The sequence below is a fragment of the Ailuropoda melanoleuca genome, chromosome 2 (genome assembly GCF_002007445.2).
Source record: "Ailuropoda melanoleuca isolate Jingjing chromosome 2, ASM200744v2, whole genome shotgun sequence".
Classification (NCBI taxonomy): domain Eukaryota; kingdom Metazoa; phylum Chordata; class Mammalia; order Carnivora; family Ursidae; genus Ailuropoda; species Ailuropoda melanoleuca.
The window spans coordinates 81,169,632-81,187,888 of record NC_048219.1 but is presented as its reverse complement, the minus strand read 5'-3'; the positions used below and the strand labels follow the sequence as shown (position 1 = coordinate 81,187,888).

Here is an 18,257-nt window from a genome sequence, read left to right as displayed (position 1 = left end):
TTATTTGCCAGGATCCCAAAGTTAGTACATAGCGGTACATGACTAAAACACAAGTGTACCGGATTAAATCTAGTACACATAAACGCAAAGAATGCTATTTGGATCAAAATATCTAAATGTACAGGTAAAGTATGAAATAAAAATTTAAAGGTTTTAATTAATGGCCTATAACACATTGTGACTGTCAAATAAGCTGACCTTGGAGTTCATTAAAGTTCATTAAAGACATCTACAATTAGACAATAAATAGTCCCTTATACAGACTAAGTTACACAGATTACCTTATACAGATCTGGACCCCATAACAAAGATGTTCAACAGATCAACCAAAATAACAAAAGTACTGAAGAATCTTGAAATGTCTAGGCTAAAGAAGACAAGATTCAAAAAGGACAAGAAGCCAGCTTTAAAGATCTATAGAGATAGCACATAAAAAATGAATTAGACTTTTTCCATTTGCTCTAAGGAGAATTATAATAAAAAGAGAGAAAACATGTACAGATTTCAGCTCAATAAAAAAATAAGAGCTGTCCTTAAATGACAATCTTGAGGTTAGTGAGTTTCCATCACTGAATATATTCAAACATAAAAAAGACTACCATTTGGTTAGACATGCTATAAAGGAAAGTAAGTCAATGGAAATGTAAGTAGACTACAAAAGCTTTAAAGTTCCTTCCCANTAAATAAATAAAATCTTTTAAAAAAAAAAAATAAATAAATAAAAAAAATAAAGTCCTTCCCAACACCAACTAATTTAGGTTACAAAGGCTACAAAAAAAAGTCTATGCAGTACTTTAAATGGCAGTCTAAAGAATTCAAAATCATTCTATATTGTGTGCAACAGACAGCCTTAAAGGGCTTTTTTTAAAACAATCATAAAAAAATAAACTAAAGGATTTTTTAAAGGTACATCTAAGAACAGATTTATTCTTTTTTAATTAATTTATTGCCTACTATCTTCAAAGACACTATCTAAAATGTTGACAACCCTGAATCAAGTTATGATCCCTTGCCTGTAAGCTTGCAGTGAGATGTCTAGCATGCAGTAGGCACTCAATAAATATTTGTTGAAGGAATTCATAAATATATGGTAAAGGTATACTAAGGGTACTAAGTGAAAGAAGAGGTGTATCTAAATCAGACTGCAAAATTAGGGAATATTTCCCAAGTGGTAATATTTATTCTGAATTTTGAAGGACAAATATGAGGTAATGATGAATGAAAGAGGATCAGCCAATAAAAAAAAAATCCATGCAAAAGCTCAGAAGCATAATCTGTTTAGGAAATAACAGTTCTCCATGAACCTGTGTATATGGGGCATGTGGGGGAACATTTGCCAAGGTGGAAGGAAGTGGCAAATACCACGCTATCCATAAAATTATGGAAAGCCACTGAAGGAATTAGACACTGACATGATTCAATCTATATTTTAGAAAAGCATCAAGGCCTCTGTTTTCTGGTAATGGCTAAGTAATTCAGACCAACCATCCTGCTGCAAACAATTAAAAATCCAGAGGATTTTTTTTTCATTCTTAAAAGAATCAAAGATCTGAAAAGATAATGATGAATCATCAGTCCAAGAACAGATTGAGGATTACAATTCAAAAACACTAAGCCAACTGCAGTGCGAGTCAAGACGAAGTAATCACGCTATAGCCTTTCTCTCCCACTGCTTACAACTAAAAACTCCGAATGAAATACATGAAGCAACTACTTCAGGACTCTGAAAAGAAAGCAAAGGCAGGTAAATTAGGGGAAAAAAGTAAAATCTTGAAGAAGTGACTCATGTGAAGGTGAGTTTCCTGTGTAGTTTTTTTTCCTATCTCCCCTCCTAGCATTAGCCAAAGTATAAGGCCCCAGTAAAACTGTAACAGGAAACATGAGCAGCAAAAGGAAATCCTGATTTTTTTTTTCCTCTCATAGCCCTGTCCGGAATGGCCCCCGTAGTGGAGTTGCAGCAGCCATGGCAGCAAGGACAGACAAAACCCCAAGAGAAACTCCGTATTTCTAGCAAAAGGACTGGGGAAATGGGCCCCTGTAAGGCTTTGAAAACGGAACTCTAACATAAATCACTATTCACATCCCAGACCTAATCTTGAGTGGAGCATACAGGAAACAGAGCTAGAGCAGCATACCAAAGACTTTGAAAACTGAACTGATATTAGAACCCAGCACACAAAAGGCAAGACAGAATTTGTGGTCTGAACCTGAGTTGACTGCTAAAAAATAAACAAACAAACAAACATTCTCCTGGATATTTTAAAAGGACCCAGAATCTCACAACATAATAATTTCAAAATCTCCAAGATATAATCCAAAACTGTTCAACATTCAAAGAACTAGGAAAATGTGACATCATTCTACGTCTCAAGCAAATAATCAAAGATAATGAGGTACACAAACCTCTAGAATCCACAGAACAGACCAGAAATAGGCCCCTTTAATAAACTTTATTAAAACCTTAATAAAATAACGTTTACTTATGTTCATGGAGATAAAAAGCTGAACCGAAAAATTTCAGCAAGGAACACTAGTGGGGAGCATAGCATTATACATAGACCTATCAAATCACTAGGGTTATACACCTGAAACTAACATAACATTGTCTGTCAACTGTATGTCAATTTTTAAAAATTTCAGCAACAAACTTGGAAGTCTAAAAAGTGACACTATGGGGGCACCTGGGTGGCTCAGTTGGTTAAGCATCTGCCTTCAGAAGGCTCAGGTCCTGGGATCGAGTCCTGCACTGGGCTCCCTGCTCAGTGGGGAATCTGATTCTCCCTCTCCCTCTGCTGCTCCCCCAACTTGTGTTCACTTGCGCGCTCTTTCTCTCTCAAACTCTCTCAAATAAAATCTTTAAAAAAATAAATAAAATAAGATAAGATAAATAGGGAGTGACACTACAGATATTTTAAAAACCAGCTAATATTTACAGAACCAGAAAAATGCAATAACAAAAGAACAAAAACTCAACTGACGAATTCAAAAACAGACTAGAAAAAGAGAGAGAGAGAGAGAGAAACAGACTAGAAAGAGCTAAATACAGAATTAGTGTACTGGAAGACGGATTAGAAGACATTTTCCTGAATGGTGCAAAAGAAAAAAAGATAAAAAATACACACAAGGCAGAACTATCAAAGGTACAGCACAGTGGCCTCACTGACTTGAAAAGATTAAATAGGCTTTCAACTTTGCACTTACTATTTCCCAAAATTAGCTACATGGCTCAGTCCCTACTTATTAGGGTCACTAAAATACTTCCCCAATCACCCTATCCCAAAATACTCTCTCCTTAAGCAGTTATCATCACCATATATATATTTTATTTATGGTCTATGTCCCTTCACTAGGATGAATACTCCTTAAGAGCAGAAATTGTTCACTGCCGTTTTCCTCAGCATTCAGAACATTTCATGACAAAAGTAGGCACTTTAAAAACTGGTGAATGAGGGGTGCCTGGGTGGCTCACTTGGTTAATGTCTGCCTTTGGCTCAGGTCATGGTCTTGGGGTCCTGGGATCAAGCCCTGACTCAGGCTCCCTGCTCAGTGGGGAGTCTGCTTCTCCCTCTCCCTCTGGCCCTCCCTCTGCCCCTCCCCTGGCTCGAGCTCACACGCACGCTCTCTCTCCCAAATAAAATATTAATAAAGAAATAAAAATAAAAATGGGGCGCCTGGGTGGCACAGCGGTTAAGCGTCTGCCTTAGGCTCAGGGCGCGATCCCGGCATTATGGGATTGAGCCCCACGTCAGGCTCCTCTGCTATGAGCCTGCTTCTTCCTCTCCCACTCCCCCTGCTTGTGTTCCCTCTCTCGCTGGCTGTCTCTATCTCTGTCAAATAAATAAATAAAATATTTTTTAAAAAAACAAAAAAAAGAAATAAAAATAAAAACAAAAGCTGCTGGGACGCTTGAGTGGCACTGTCAGTTAAGCGTCTGCCTTTGGCTTGGGTCATGATCCCGGGGTCCTGGAATCGAGTACCATAACAGGTTCCCTGTTCAGCAGGGAGCTTGCTTCTCCCTCTGCCTGCTGCTCCCACTGCTTGTGCTCTCTCTCTGACAAATAAATAAAATCTTTAGAAATAAATAAATAAATAAAAATAAAAACTGGTGGATTAGGGGTGCCTGCGTGGCTAGTCGGTTAAGCAAACTTTGTCTATGATCTCATGGATCATAGGATCAAGCCCCACATCTGATTCCATACTCAGCAAGAAGTCTGCTTGAGGATTCTCTCCCTCTGCACTTCTCTCTCTCTCCTGGTCTCTCAGTAAACAAATAAATCTTTAAAAAAAAATGTTCAATGAATTAATAAGAAAAAAATCATAATAGCAAAAGGAAAGACTTAAGGCAAGAATCTAGATGGAGTTTACATTAATAACTATAAAGACTCTTTTTTTTTTGAGAGGAAGAGAGAGAAAGAAGGGGTGAAGGGGGAGAGAGAATCTTAAGCAGGCTCCACACCCAGCACGAAGCCCAACACAGGGCTCGATCTCACAACCCTAAGATCATGACCTGAGTCAAAATCAAGAGTCAGATGCTTAACTGACTGAGCTACCCAGGAACCCCTAAAGACTTTCTTAAGAAAAGAAAAACTAGGGGCTCCTGGGTGCGCAGGCGTTAAGCGTCTGCCTTCGGCTCAGGGCGTGATCCCGGCGTTATGGGATCGAGCCCCACATCAGGCTCCTCCACTATGAGCCTGCTTCTTCCTCTCCCACTCCCCCTGCTTGTTGTGTTCCCTCTCTCACTGGCTGTCTCTATCTCTGTCGAATAAATAAATAAAATCTTTAAAAAAAAAAAAAAAAAGAAAAACTATCTACATGTCACATCAAGATATGCTCATGGGGGCGCCTGGGTGGCTCAGTCGTTAAGCATCTGCCTTCGGCTCAGGGCGTGATCCCGGCGTTCTGGGATAGAGCCACCATCAGGCGCCTACACTGGGAGGCTGCTTCTTCCTCTCCCACTCCCCCTGCTTGTATTCCCTCTCTCGCTGGCTGTCTCTCTCTGTCAAATAAATAAATAAAATCCTTTCAAAAAAAAAAAAGATATGCTCATTGGTTCATTTAAGAGATCACCTAAAAATTTTGTTAAGATTCTTCAAACCTCTCCCACCAGCTGATCTGACTTAGCATAAAACTAAACAGAGAAAAAAAACTAGCAGCCTGGTCTCCATGGCCCGGTTTACTTTCTGCAAAACAGTCAATACACGATCCATTTTACCACTTTTTATACCTAGATGGGAAAAGCTAATATTGAAAGTTGAGTAAACAGAACGATTTAATGGAGGAGCTGGTAGTGGTGCGCTACATTCTGGTAAGCATTTATAGTTCCAAAAGCAAAGTACTATATGCAGGGACCAAGAATAAAAAACCCTAGCAATAGTGCATACTGGAAATAAGAAGAAGAAGAATAGTTAACACTGAGCACTTTGCACTGTTCTAAGCAATTTATATTTATTAATATAATTCTCAAAACAACACTAAGAGGCACTTTATTAATCAATAAACAGTGGGTCAGAGAGATCATATAACTTATTCAAGGTCAAGCAGAGAGCAACAGAAAGTCTGAATTTGAGCATAAGCTGTCTACTCTTAAGTCCAAGCTCGTAAGCAGTAAGCTGTGTGATACTAAAATTTTAGCTAAGAAAAACAGGAGCTATCCTGAAAAAGCAGGTAGACAGTATTTCCTAATAGATTCTTGGCAGAAACAAAGTAGAGATAGTGTCAAACTAATGACAGAGATAAAATTGTTATTTTCGAACATAAGATTTTTATGTTTTTCATCAAAATGAAAAAAATTCCAAGTAAAATTAAAATATGCATAAAATGAAAATGTATGCTTTCATATATATATATATATACACATATATACCATGACCTTAATAAAATCTTTTAAAAACATGTTTCTTTCTTTAGGAGAAAGTTGAGAATTCTATTTCATTAGAATACAAATGTCATGTCAAGGTATGTATCTTTTGAAATATATTATCTTTCAAAAAACTTTGAGCTTTCAGAGCTCAAAGAACTGAGAATCAAATTACTACTTAAGCAAAGAAAATGTATGAGGCACATATAACTTGTTCAAATAAAAACTGGTTCCAAAAAGTGAAAAAACTATTTCTTCCCTTCTCCACTCCCATCATTACAATAATGATAAATTGATTTTTTAAAAAATCACATAAAACAAGAAATATATTTACATTTCTTTGTCTTTTCCGAAGATCTGGCACAGGTTTCCTTGAGTAAATTACATAAATGCCTTGTAGCATTATTCCTGAAAGAAAGCAAAAAGTCTCCATAAGTGTAATCTGATCTCAAAGCGAAGTCATATGTAAAAGTTATGAAATACTGTTACAATTTTTAAAGAAATTCTTATATTTTAATATATATATCACATTGCTCATAAATGATTATATGAAAAAAAATGGGTTAACTACTATTAGCAAAGATGATTTAGTAACTTCCTCCCTTTAAAAGTAAAAAGGATAATTCCTTAACAAGTTTCTACCCCAGTAGCTAACAATAACATTTCAGTAAATAGTTCCAGATTTTGCCTAAGGGGGCTTTTCATTTACTAATCACCCCAGAAATATTCTAACTATCTTACCCTCAAAACATTAAACAGGTAATTTTCTAACTAGCCATTCATTACATGAATAATAAGACCTCTGATCATCTCAATAGATGCAGATAAAGCAATTAATAAAATTCAATATCCATTTATGATAAAAACTCTCAACAAAGTGGGTAAAAGGGAATGTACTTCAATGTAATAAAGGCCATATACGACAAGTCTACAGCTAACCTCATACTCAATAGTAAAAAGTAAAAAGCTGAAAGCTTTTGCTCTAAAATCAGGAACAAGACAAGAATGTCCACTCTCACCACTTTTATTCAACGTAGTATTGGAAGGCTTAGATCAATTAGGCAAGAAAATAGATAAAGGTATCCAAATTGGAAAGGAAGAAGTAAAACTCTATTTGCAGAGGACATATTATATATAGAAAACCCTAAAGAGTCCACCAAAAAACTATTAGACTAAAACAAATTCAGTAAAGCTTGCAGGATAAAAAAAAAATCAATACACAAAAATCAGTTGCAAATCTGTACATTAACAATGAACCATCTGAAAGAGAAATTAAGAAAACAACCCCACTTACAATTGCACCAAAAAGAATAAAATACCTAGAATTAAATTTAACCAAGGAGGAAAGACCTGTACACTAAAAGCTATAAGACATTAATGAAAGAAACTAAAGACACAAATAAATGGAAAGATATTCTGTGCTCATGGACTAGAAGAATATTGTTAAAATGTCCACACTACCTAAATGGGTCCTGATACCAATTTCAATGTGGGGAGGGGGGTCCCTACACCAACAAGCAATTCTTGGGACACCAGTTGGCTGTCCCATAATTCAATTCAATAATGACACTATCTACCTGGACATAGCCTTAGATTCTACAGGTTAAGGGCTCAGTCCTACACAACTATATAACAGCCCCACTTAAGATACCAGTCTCAAGCCCAGGTTTTACCTGTACTTCTGTCCAACTGGCTATAAATCAAAAGTTCCCATGACTCACTCCTTAGTTTTCAGACAGCAGTCACAAATTCAAATTGTTACTAGAATCTCAGACTGCCTATAAATCAGAGGTTCCTTGGGTTTAATTTGCTGGAGCAGCTCACTGAACTCAAAGAAACAATTTATTTGCTAGATTACTAGTTTATTATAAAAGGACATAACTCAGGAACAGCACCAGATAGAAGAGATGCATAGGGCAAAGCATGGGGAAAGGGTCTGTAGAGCTTCCATGATCTGAGCTCACCACTCTCCCCAAATCTCTTCACCAAGCTGAAAGCTATCCAAACCTTGTCCTCTTGAATTTTTCTGGAAGCTTGGTTACATAATTATGATTGATTAAATCATCGGCCATTGATAACTGATTGAACCTCCTGACCCTCTCCCCTCCATAAGGGGGGAGGGGGTCAAAGTTCCAATCATCTGATCACATGGTTAGTTCTTTTGGCAACCACCCCCATCCTTACATGGGATCCAAAAGTTACCTCATTAAAATAACAAGAGATACCTTTGTCACTCTCAGCACTTAGGATATTCCAAGGGTTTTGAAAGCTATGAGTCAGGAATAGTAGATGAAGGTCAAATATATATATGTGAAATATATATTTGGTCATCTGAATGACCAAAAATATACATTTTTTCATATATATATATCACATTACCCAAAACAATTTACAGATTCAATGCAATCCCAACCAAATTTCCAATTGCATTTTTCAGAAATAGAACAAACATAAATTTGTATGTAATCATCAAAGAGCCAAAGCAAACTTGAGAAAGAAGAAAACAGCTGGAAGAATCTCACGTCCTGATTTCAAACTATAGCATAAAACTATAGTAATCAAAACGGTACGGGAGGTGGATGGAAGGTTAGGTTTTGTTTTTTTTTTCTTTAAGATTTTTTTATTCATTTATTTGAAGGGGGAGAGGGGCAGAGGGAGAAGGAGAAAGAATTCCAAGCAGATTCCCTGTGGAGCACACAGCCCAACGCAGGGCCGATCCTACAACCCCAACCAAGATTCTGATCTGAGCCAAAATGAAAAGTCAGAGGCTCAACCAAATGAGCCACCCAGGCACCCTGGGAGGTTAGGTTAAATAGGTGATAGGGATTAAGGAGTGCAGTTGTTGTGATGAGTACCAGGTACTATATGGAAGTATCGAATCATTATATTGTACACCTGAAACTAATTATTATACTGTATGTTAAATAACTGGAATTTTTAAACTTTAAAAAAAAAAAAAGCCTGTATGGTATTAGCATAAAAACAGACATAGGAGTGCCTGGGTGGCTCAGCAGGTGAAACATCTGACTCTTGATTTTGGCTCAGGTCATGATCTCAGGGTCGTGGGATTGAGCTCTGCATCAGGCCCCATACTCAGTGCAGAGTCTGCTTGTCCCTCTCCCTCTGCTTCTCCCCCTACCTCTGCTTCTCCCCCTACTCACTCACTCATTCTTCTCTAATAATAAAATCTTAAAAAAAAAACAGAAATATAAATAAACAAAACAGAACAGACAGCCCAAAAATAAAGCTATGCATATTTGGTCATATAAAATGAAAAACACAAGAAGCAACACATGTTGGCAAGGATGTGAAGAAAGAGGAATCCTCCTACACTATGGAAATGCAAATTGGTACAGCCACTGTGGAAGACAGTATGGAAGTTGCTCAAAAAATTAAAAATAGAACTGTAATCACATTACTGGATATTTACCCAAAGAATATGAAAACACTAATTTGAAGGGATATATGCACTCCTATTGCAGAATTATATACAATAGCCAAATTATGGAAGCAGCCCAAGTGTCCATTGATAGACGAATGGATAAAGATGTGTGTATATATATATACACACACACACGAAAGAATATTACTCAGCTATAAAAAAGAATGAAATTTTGCCATTTGCAACAATATGGATGGATCTAGAGGGTGCAATGTTAAGTGAAATAAGCCAGTCAGAAAAAGGGTGGTTTGGTTTGGTTTTCAAAGCCTAGGACTGTTCTCCAGTACAGAGCAGTAGTTCCCAAAGTATGATCCTTGAACCAGCAATATCCACATCACTTGTTAAAAGCTCAAATTCTGAAGCCCTACTCCACTGAATCAGAAATTCTGGTAGGGGAGCAGAGGACAAAGTATATGTTTTAACAAGCTCTGCAGGTAATTCTGATGCTTGCTAAAATTTAAGAACCACTGGTCAAGAGAGGGACTTTTTTGCTACTGGTTTTGTCAAAATCAAAACAAGTGACCATAAATCTAATTCTTCAGTTACAATTTGGAAAACAACTTCAGTCTTTTTCTGATAATTTATAGTGAGAGGTAGAGTTCAAAAGTGCCTTCAGCAAAATGTTCCCTAAACCATAAAGACCCTTTGAATAGCACAACCTGACATAAAACCAGCCATATACTCCATATATAAGCAATCATCCAATCAAAATATATTTATTCAAGTCTACTATGTTCTTACAACATCTCAATTTTAGAATTCTTAAAACTCTTCACTGGATTCCAAATGGCCATTTGCAGCAATTTCCAAACTTTTTTTTCCTTATAACCAAAATCCTTTTTCAAAATGAAATCTTAACTGAATAAACAAAATTTTAAATTATATTTAAAAAATAAAGCTGTTCTTGTTGAAAGGAGCCATAGCTATAACCACTCAGCCTCTCTTCAGCCCACTCCTCTACAACCCGTAACCCTCCACCTCCACTTCAACATAAAAATCAAAACTCCTTAGCATGTCATGAAATGCTAGAGTAGCAACCTCTAATTCTCCTCCTGGCTAACTCCTATTCATCCTTCAGACATCTTCATCTTTAGAAAGCCTTCTCTGACAAGAACCACCATCATATGCATGCGACAGGGCTTGACAGGTTTAATTCATCAAATTATTTAAATAAATCCCAGCTAGGAGTCTAACAAAAATCAAATGCTGCTTCTTAAGGTTATTTCTGAAAATATGTAATTGTAGATGTTTCAGGTTTGAATGCTGAAATTTGAAAATTGAGACTATTATTACATCTAATGGTGAAGTCAGATCATATATAAGGCCCTGCTCCATTACAAAAAAAAAAAAAAAATGCCTCCAAAATTATCTAAAAACTTTTTTCCTGCTCAAAAATGTCTATAAACCAAAGTGTCCATTCTCTCTCAAACTTCTATTACAGGCCAGGCATATGGTTTTGAAATACCCAAAGTCTCTTTCAAATCCACGTCCCTTTTAGAAAGTCATGATCAGTGAATGAGCCGGTCCTGAGCAACTTTATACTAAATCTGTCATCCAAAAATTAAGTCACTCTACCTTAAGCGCAAATTTGATTTTCACCTATATTTTGACAAAGCTCTTACCTAAATGTTAGTTTCCTTCAGATGAAAATTGACAATTCAGTATTTGAGAACAAAATGGACACACAACTGAAACTGCTTAAAATAGAAGGAAATCACACCCAAAATAAATGCACTCCATCTCACCTCAAAAAAATGGCATAAATTCTATATTATGTCACACTACAATACCTTACACTATACTATGTAACTAAACAGTCACAGTATTAACAAAAATTCAACTGTTCATCAATGGAGGCAACAGCAATCTTAAGAAAGCTCACAAGCTATCAAATATTGGTATTAGGGCTATGGTAGCTTTAGATGTCCCATAAGATACTACAGAAACTCAATCACATACCCATACAAAAGTGATCATTAATACCAAATATACAACAGGCACACAATGTTAGAAACTTTCTCTTCTCTCTCCCTTCTTTCTAATAACCAAATCTCGATTAGGCAAGGAAAAAACTAAGGTTTAGCATTTAAATTTTATCTGGGAAGTCATACATTGTCTTTTTAAATTAAGTAATCTCTAACCTCAATATCAGGCTCAAACTAACCACCCCGAGATCAAGAGTCACATGCTCTTCCAACTAAGGCAGCCACGCACCCCCACAGGTTGTCTTCCAATAGGACTAAAACAACCTGTTTTAAGAGCCTTTTTCCTTCATCAGCAACTTCACTGACAAAGTGATAGGTCTTCCAAAGCCGTGATGTTTAACTTAAACATGTAGAAATAAGTAAATTTTGCACTCTTCAGGGACCCATACATTACATTCTGACTATTCAATATTTACTTGGCAGATGAAATAAACTACTACATTTTTCTACTAAATTCTATATGATATAATCTGAATGAAGTAATAAGGGTATAAAATAAGGCTTAGCTATAGCCTAGAACAAAGGAAAGGAAAAGCTAAAGATGACACTAAAATTTTAAGCTAACATTAATGGAAGAATCTTTATGCCACTGACAAAAACAGGAATTTGAGAGTAAGAATTGGCTTGTAACTAAATTGAGCACTATTTTACAAATGCTGCACCTAAAATGTTGCAATGAACAGAAAGGCAGACAATATACATAGGCAGTTATAGACACAGGATTATCAGATACCTTTTGATACCAAATAATGGTTTCTCCTGCCTGACATTTTAAAAAGTGAGAAATTATTAATCAGTGACCACTGTTTGCCAAATACAAGAATGTAAAATAAGCATGTCTTCCTTCTTCCGCAGTACCCAGGTAGAATTCTACATTTAAGTTAATATTACATAACAAAATATTAAGTTCAATTAATTTCTGGAAATCATTTTAATAAATCTGGAATAAAATTTAGAAAGAACAAATTCATTAAATTACTTACTCTTTTATTAAATCTTTATTTTCTTGAATTCCTTCTTCTAATTTCAAACTCACTTTTTCATTTTCAAACTAATTTACAAAACAAAAGGACAGTTCATCACATTTTGCTTAGCAAAATAAACACAAGTACAATCAGTAAGCAGCATTTCTTTGCTAACAACTAAGAAGTATAAGAATTCTTTGCATACAAAAACTTTGTGCCACAGCTTATGATTTCCCATGAGAGTATGGATCTCACTTTCACAGATCTAAAATCAAGTTTGCTGAATCATCTCCAAAAAGTATCCAACAATATTTTAATGCAATATTACCTTCACTAAACATTTTTAAATGTTTTATCTTTGTCCTAACCCAATATTGCATTTTCTCAACATTTTTCTTTCACTAGGCCACAAAACCGAAGATAAATAGTTCCAAATATAAAATCCATAAATGTCATATTCCAATTAATAAAAGACATTTATATCAAACAAAATCATCAGTAATAGGTATAAAAATTAAAAGCTTATAATTAGAATCATTAAATCAATCTTTATCTAAAGTAATTTATTTCCCTAATCATTCGCGTTAAGCTTTACGCAACTTGTCCTCTGTGTTCACCCTAAAGTTGAAACACAATAGCAGTAAAAATTCAAAAAGCACTGTCCTTAAAATCCACATCACTGAAATACTCTATTTTAAACAGTATTATGATAAAATCTACTACACTACATTTTCAATTCCAAATCTCATTATACCTGTAGTTCCTGAATGGCTTTCCGCTGTGCTTCAATTATCTTTCTATTTTCTTGCAACTTATTTTCTTTCTGCTTCAATTCAGATTCTACACTCACTTTCCACTTCTTGATCTTTTCAGCCTCCTTATACAGTTTTGAATATAGTCTGCTCATTGGCTCTGAATTCTATTAAGATAAACAGGTTTTCAAAGACTGGTTACACTAAAATTTTGAACAATTAACAAACTACAGCTGCCTGTTGAAAACATCCATGAGTAATATAATATCTTAATAGCTGAGAACAAATCTCTCCTCAATTTATGCCGTAATAGCATCCTGAAAACTACACTAACTTTCAAAACTTACTAGCAGTATTAGCCATTTCACTAAAGTTATTGGTCACTTGACTAAGTTATACTCTACTGAATAAAATTTAATACCTCCAAAATATACCTAAGCCAGATATTGGAAGTATTTTAAGTCAGTGAGAGAATCTGGCTGGTTAAAAGATAAAATAAGACACTCCACATGTTATCTATACATTTTTACAATGGTCTTGAAACATTTTGGTTATACAGTTTGAAGATTACCTATGGGGCATGAATTTTAAAATATAATGACAAAAACATAGTTAACACAAGATCTAGCGTTCATTTATTCTAAGGTTTTATTTAGCTTTTATTTGGATTCCCTGCATTATCCATTTCAACATTATAAGGTAAATGCCTGTTTATATTTTTTAAAATCATAGATTTCTGCTTGCTGATCACTTTTTGTTATCAAAATACATGAATAAGTTCCATATTTTTAAATTCTGTGATATTATAATCGCAGCAAAAGACATACAGCACTTTAACAGGCCATGGAATTTCTTTTTTTTTTTTTTCCTCAGTAGACTCCATGCCCAAAATGGGGCTTGAACTAAAGAGTCTCATGCTCTACCAACTGAGCCAGCCAGGTGCCCCAGAATTTCTTTTCTTTTTTCTTTCTTTTTAATTTTTTTTTTGGGGGGGGAGAGAAAAAGAGAGCAAGCAAGCACAAAGGGGAGGAGGGGCAGAGGGAGAAACAGACTCCCCACTGAGCAGGGAGCCAGATGCAATGTGGGGCTCCATCCCAGGGCCCTGAGATCATGACTTGAGCCAAAGGCAGACCCTTAACTGACTGAGCCACCCAGGCACCCCTCTTTGTTTTCAAGACATCTATGTGCCATAAGTAAGAATGATTTTTATAACCAAAATAAAAAGTACCCCATGTTCTACAAATTCCTTAGACAGCAAACAAGCTAAACAATCATACTTATTAATTAAAGGATTGTTTGTAAAATAGTGGTTTGAGTCTCAGCCTTTTTACATATTGTAGCCACATCCCCTCTTCTATTCTTGCTCTCTGTGGTTTAAAATTAAATTGCCCTGAAAGAATGGATCCCTACATAACCCAGGAAAATGCAGAAGCCTAGTGTTTCAGCAACTTTAGAAGAAAAACAAAGGGGGAAAGATGGTTTTAAAGGATAGAATTTGGGCGCCTGGGTGGCTCAGTCCTCAAGTGATTCCAGGGTCCTGGGATCAAGAGCCACATCTTGCTGAGCAGGGAGCCTGTTTCTCCTTCTTTCTCTGCCTGCTGCTCCCCCTGCTGTACTCTTCCTCTGCCGAATAATAAATAAAATCTTAAAAAATAATAATAATAATAAAGTATAGAACTTCAAACAACCAAATAATTTTAATCCTTTAGAAGCTTCAAAAAGAAAGATATATACGGGGGGCGCCTGGGTGGCACAGCGGTAAAGCGTCTGCCTTCGGCTCAGGGCATGATCCTAACGTTATGGGATTGAGCCCCACATCAGGCTCCTCCACTATGAGCCTGCTTCTTCCTCTCCCACTCCCCCTGCTCGTGTTCCCTCTCTCGCTGGCTGCCTCTATCTCTGTCAAATAAATAAATAAAATCTTTAAAAAAAAAAAAGATATATACAAATAACAATAAATGATACTCCAATTACAAGAAATATAATACAGATGGGAAATCTTCTGACCTCAAAATCAGAGTCTTTTAGTCCTTCCTGGTAGTGACAACTGTCAGAATTATCAACCTAAAAAAATGAATAAGTGTTTCCTGTAAGAAAATGTTTCTGATAAGAGTTTCTAAATAGTAGCACTTAAGTACTGATGACTAATAATCCAGCAACTAAAGAATTTTTTTCCTTTTTCAAACAAGCAACTCGATACCTAAACAGATAATATCTATGTACCCTATACTTAACTGACCTGTTCAAGCATGGGCAAAAACTTAACTTTTTGTAAAGCAGGATCTGCAAGATAAAAGACAACTGGTATTAAATATGTCAACATCTTATTTTTTATATTATTATATCTAAGTTTAATGTCAAGGCTCTCAATATAATACTTATATTTTCAATATCTAGCAACATGTATGTAAAAAATACTTCTAAATATAGTGATACATTGTTCTTCCAGTCTCTTACCTGAATCAATGTTTTCCCCATTTTTGGAGAGATTAGTCATTGCAAATGGAAAACTAAAATCGTCTTCAATATATTTGTTGAAACTCTAGAAACACAAAGACGTTCTTAAGCATATGTTCCAAACCACTCTGATAACTAGCAGTGTAATATGTAATTATATATGTAACATACATTTGCTTAAAGAATTACTTCAATTGTAAAACCTTTAAGGTATATATAAGATTTAAAATATCAAGTGGTTTTTTTATGTAAAAAAAGCAAAAAATACATGCTTTGTAAGTATTCAAGAAAAATAATAGTAATTTTAATTAGTAGCTTAATATATTAGTTTTCAATTTCATTATGATCTTTCCCTTGATAAAACTGAGAGTTGTCTTCCCTGAGTAACATTTGAATATTATACTCTTAGTTACACAGATATAGGAATTTTTCTACAGCATATAGAACTGAAATATTCACTGCTTCATTCCAACTCCAATATAAACTTCCACGGAGAAATTATAAAAATAATTTAGCAGTAAAAGCTGTTTAACCTGAGAAACTTCGTTTAAGCCAAATTTTAAGCTTAGTCAGACACTAGTTTTTACCAGTATGTTGACATATTTGTCCAGATTTTCTTATTTTTTCCTTGACCCTAATATGTTCTTAATATGTTTTTGTATCTTGCTATTTCATTGTATATGTCTTACAAATTACCTCAAGTCATTTAAGGACAGAGGGAGGATTCAAATAAGCAGGATTCATTATGTATCCAGAGTTCTACAGAGGCAGTGATTATTATTTTAAATGAATAATGCTTACAACATTAAGTATGCTCATTATTCATTCAAGGCAATACTATTCAAAATTCTTGGGTAATAAAAATCCTGGAAGAGAGCACAGGGAGTAATTGATCTGACATTGGCCATAGCCACATTTTTCTAGATAGGTCTCCTGAGTCAAGGGAAACAAAAGCAAAAATGAACTTTTGGGACTTCCTCAAGATAAAAGAGTGAAGGAAATAACAAAACTAAAAAAACAACCTACTGAATGAGAGGAAATACTTGCAAAGGACATATCCAATAAAGGGTTAGTATCCAAAATATATGAGGAATTTATAAGATTCAATACCCAAAAAACAAATAATTCAATTGAAAAATGGGCAAAAGACATAAATAGACATTTCTCCAAAGAAGACATACAGATGGCCAATGCATACATGAAAAGATCTCAACATCATTCATCATCAGGGAAATGTAAATCAAAACTACAATGAGATATCACCTCACACCTGTCAGAATGGCTAAAATGAAAAACACAAGAAACAACAAGTATTGACAAGGATGTGGAAAAAAAGAATCCCTCATGCACTGCTGGTGGGAATGCAAACTGGTGCAGCCACTCTGGAAAACAGTATGAAGTTTCCTGAAAAACTTAAAAATTAAAAAAAAAATTAAAAATAGAACTCCCCTACGATCCAGCAACTCCTCTACTGGGTATTTACACAAAGATTATGAAAACACTAATTTGAAAAGGTGTATGACCCCTGTGTTTATTGTAGCATTATTTACAACAGCCAAACTATGGAAGCAGCCCAGGTGTCCATCAACTGATGAATGATTAAAGGAGATGAGGTGTATATATACAATGGAATATTACTCACCCATAAAAAAGAATGAAATCTTGCCATTTGCAATGATGTGGATGAAGCTAGAGTGTATTATTCTAAGCAAAATAAGTCAGTCAGAGAAAGACAAATACCATATGATTTCACTCCTATGTGAAATTTAAGAAACAAAACAAAAAAAGAGATAAACGATCATAGGGGGGAAAAAGAGACAAACCAAGAAACAGACTCTTAACTATAGAGAACTAACTGATGGTTACCAAAGGGGAGGAGGGTGGGAGATGGGTGAAATAGGCGATGGGGATTAAGGAGGACCCTTCTCCAGGTAAGCACTAGGTGATATATAGAAGTGTTAAATCACTATATCGTACACCTGTAGCTAATATAACATTGTCGAATAAATTGGATTTAAATTTTTAAATAAATTTGTTTAAAATTCTTGGATAAATCAGGCCACATTTGCTGGAAAAAAAATTAGAAGGTAACACCAGTAAGAAAGTACATGTTGCCTCCTTACCTGAAGTTAAGAATAGTGAAATCAAGATTCATATGCAAACTTACCTTGAAGAAATTAGACTCTCCTCCCAAACTCTGAGGTTTCACTGCAGATACTTGACTGCTACTTATTCTTGGTGGTACAAACAATTTAAAAGGCTTTTGCTTTTCCATTTTCTCTCTTCCAGTTGTAATTATCTATTGCCCCAGAAGGCAGGGGGGAAAAAGTGTTTTTACATTGTTTCATTAATACACTCTTTATGCTTTATTTTAAAAGGCGATGTCTGTATAACAAACGCTATGTAAAGGAGCAGGTGTAACCTTTGCTACACTGTGAGTCTGCAGCGTCACATCGCTGGGCAGTCAAAGAAAAAACACCCCACAGTTGTTCCCACCATCTACCACCACCAGCGGCCACGCTGGCGACCTAGGTAAGCCAGAAACTCCGAGGTATCCTCACAGTGACAGCCCGAAAAGAAAGCTCTAGCTCCACCAGCCCTGGTAAATTGCATCACCCCGCCACGAGAACTACCGTAGGTTCCTAGAGGGCTACCGGCTACGGAAGAGGTGTTGGGAGGGGGAGGGGGGGCGCTGGCCGAGTGCCACAGGCGCGGAATCAAATCGTCGCCCAGCTCTGGGTTCCGTCGTCAAGAAAGGAACTCGGTATACCTGCCCTTACCTTTCAAGATTCAGGGGGA

The 18,257-nt window shown here is 35.8% G+C and overlaps 1 protein-coding gene across 1 annotated transcript in view; it reads right to left on the bottom strand.

Moving 5' to 3' along the window:
* Positions 1 to 18,257, bottom strand: part of SYCP1 (synaptonemal complex protein 1) — a 130,081-nt gene extending 111,824 nt beyond the window's left edge. Inside the window, exons 1-8 of the mRNA XM_034644004.1 lie at positions 18,239 to 18,257; positions 17,626 to 17,757; positions 15,459 to 15,543; positions 15,241 to 15,284; positions 15,009 to 15,065; positions 13,004 to 13,168; positions 12,268 to 12,335; positions 6,192 to 6,265 (exon numbers count right to left, since the gene is read on the bottom strand). Coding sequence (XP_034499895.1) covers positions 6,192 to 6,265; positions 12,268 to 12,335; positions 13,004 to 13,168; positions 15,009 to 15,065; positions 15,241 to 15,284; positions 15,459 to 15,543; positions 17,626 to 17,733 — 601 coding nt within the window. The 5' untranslated portion in view covers positions 17,734 to 17,757; positions 18,239 to 18,257. The remainder of the gene's footprint in view (positions 1 to 6,191; positions 6,266 to 12,267; positions 12,336 to 13,003; positions 13,169 to 15,008; positions 15,066 to 15,240; positions 15,285 to 15,458; positions 15,544 to 17,625; positions 17,758 to 18,238) is intronic.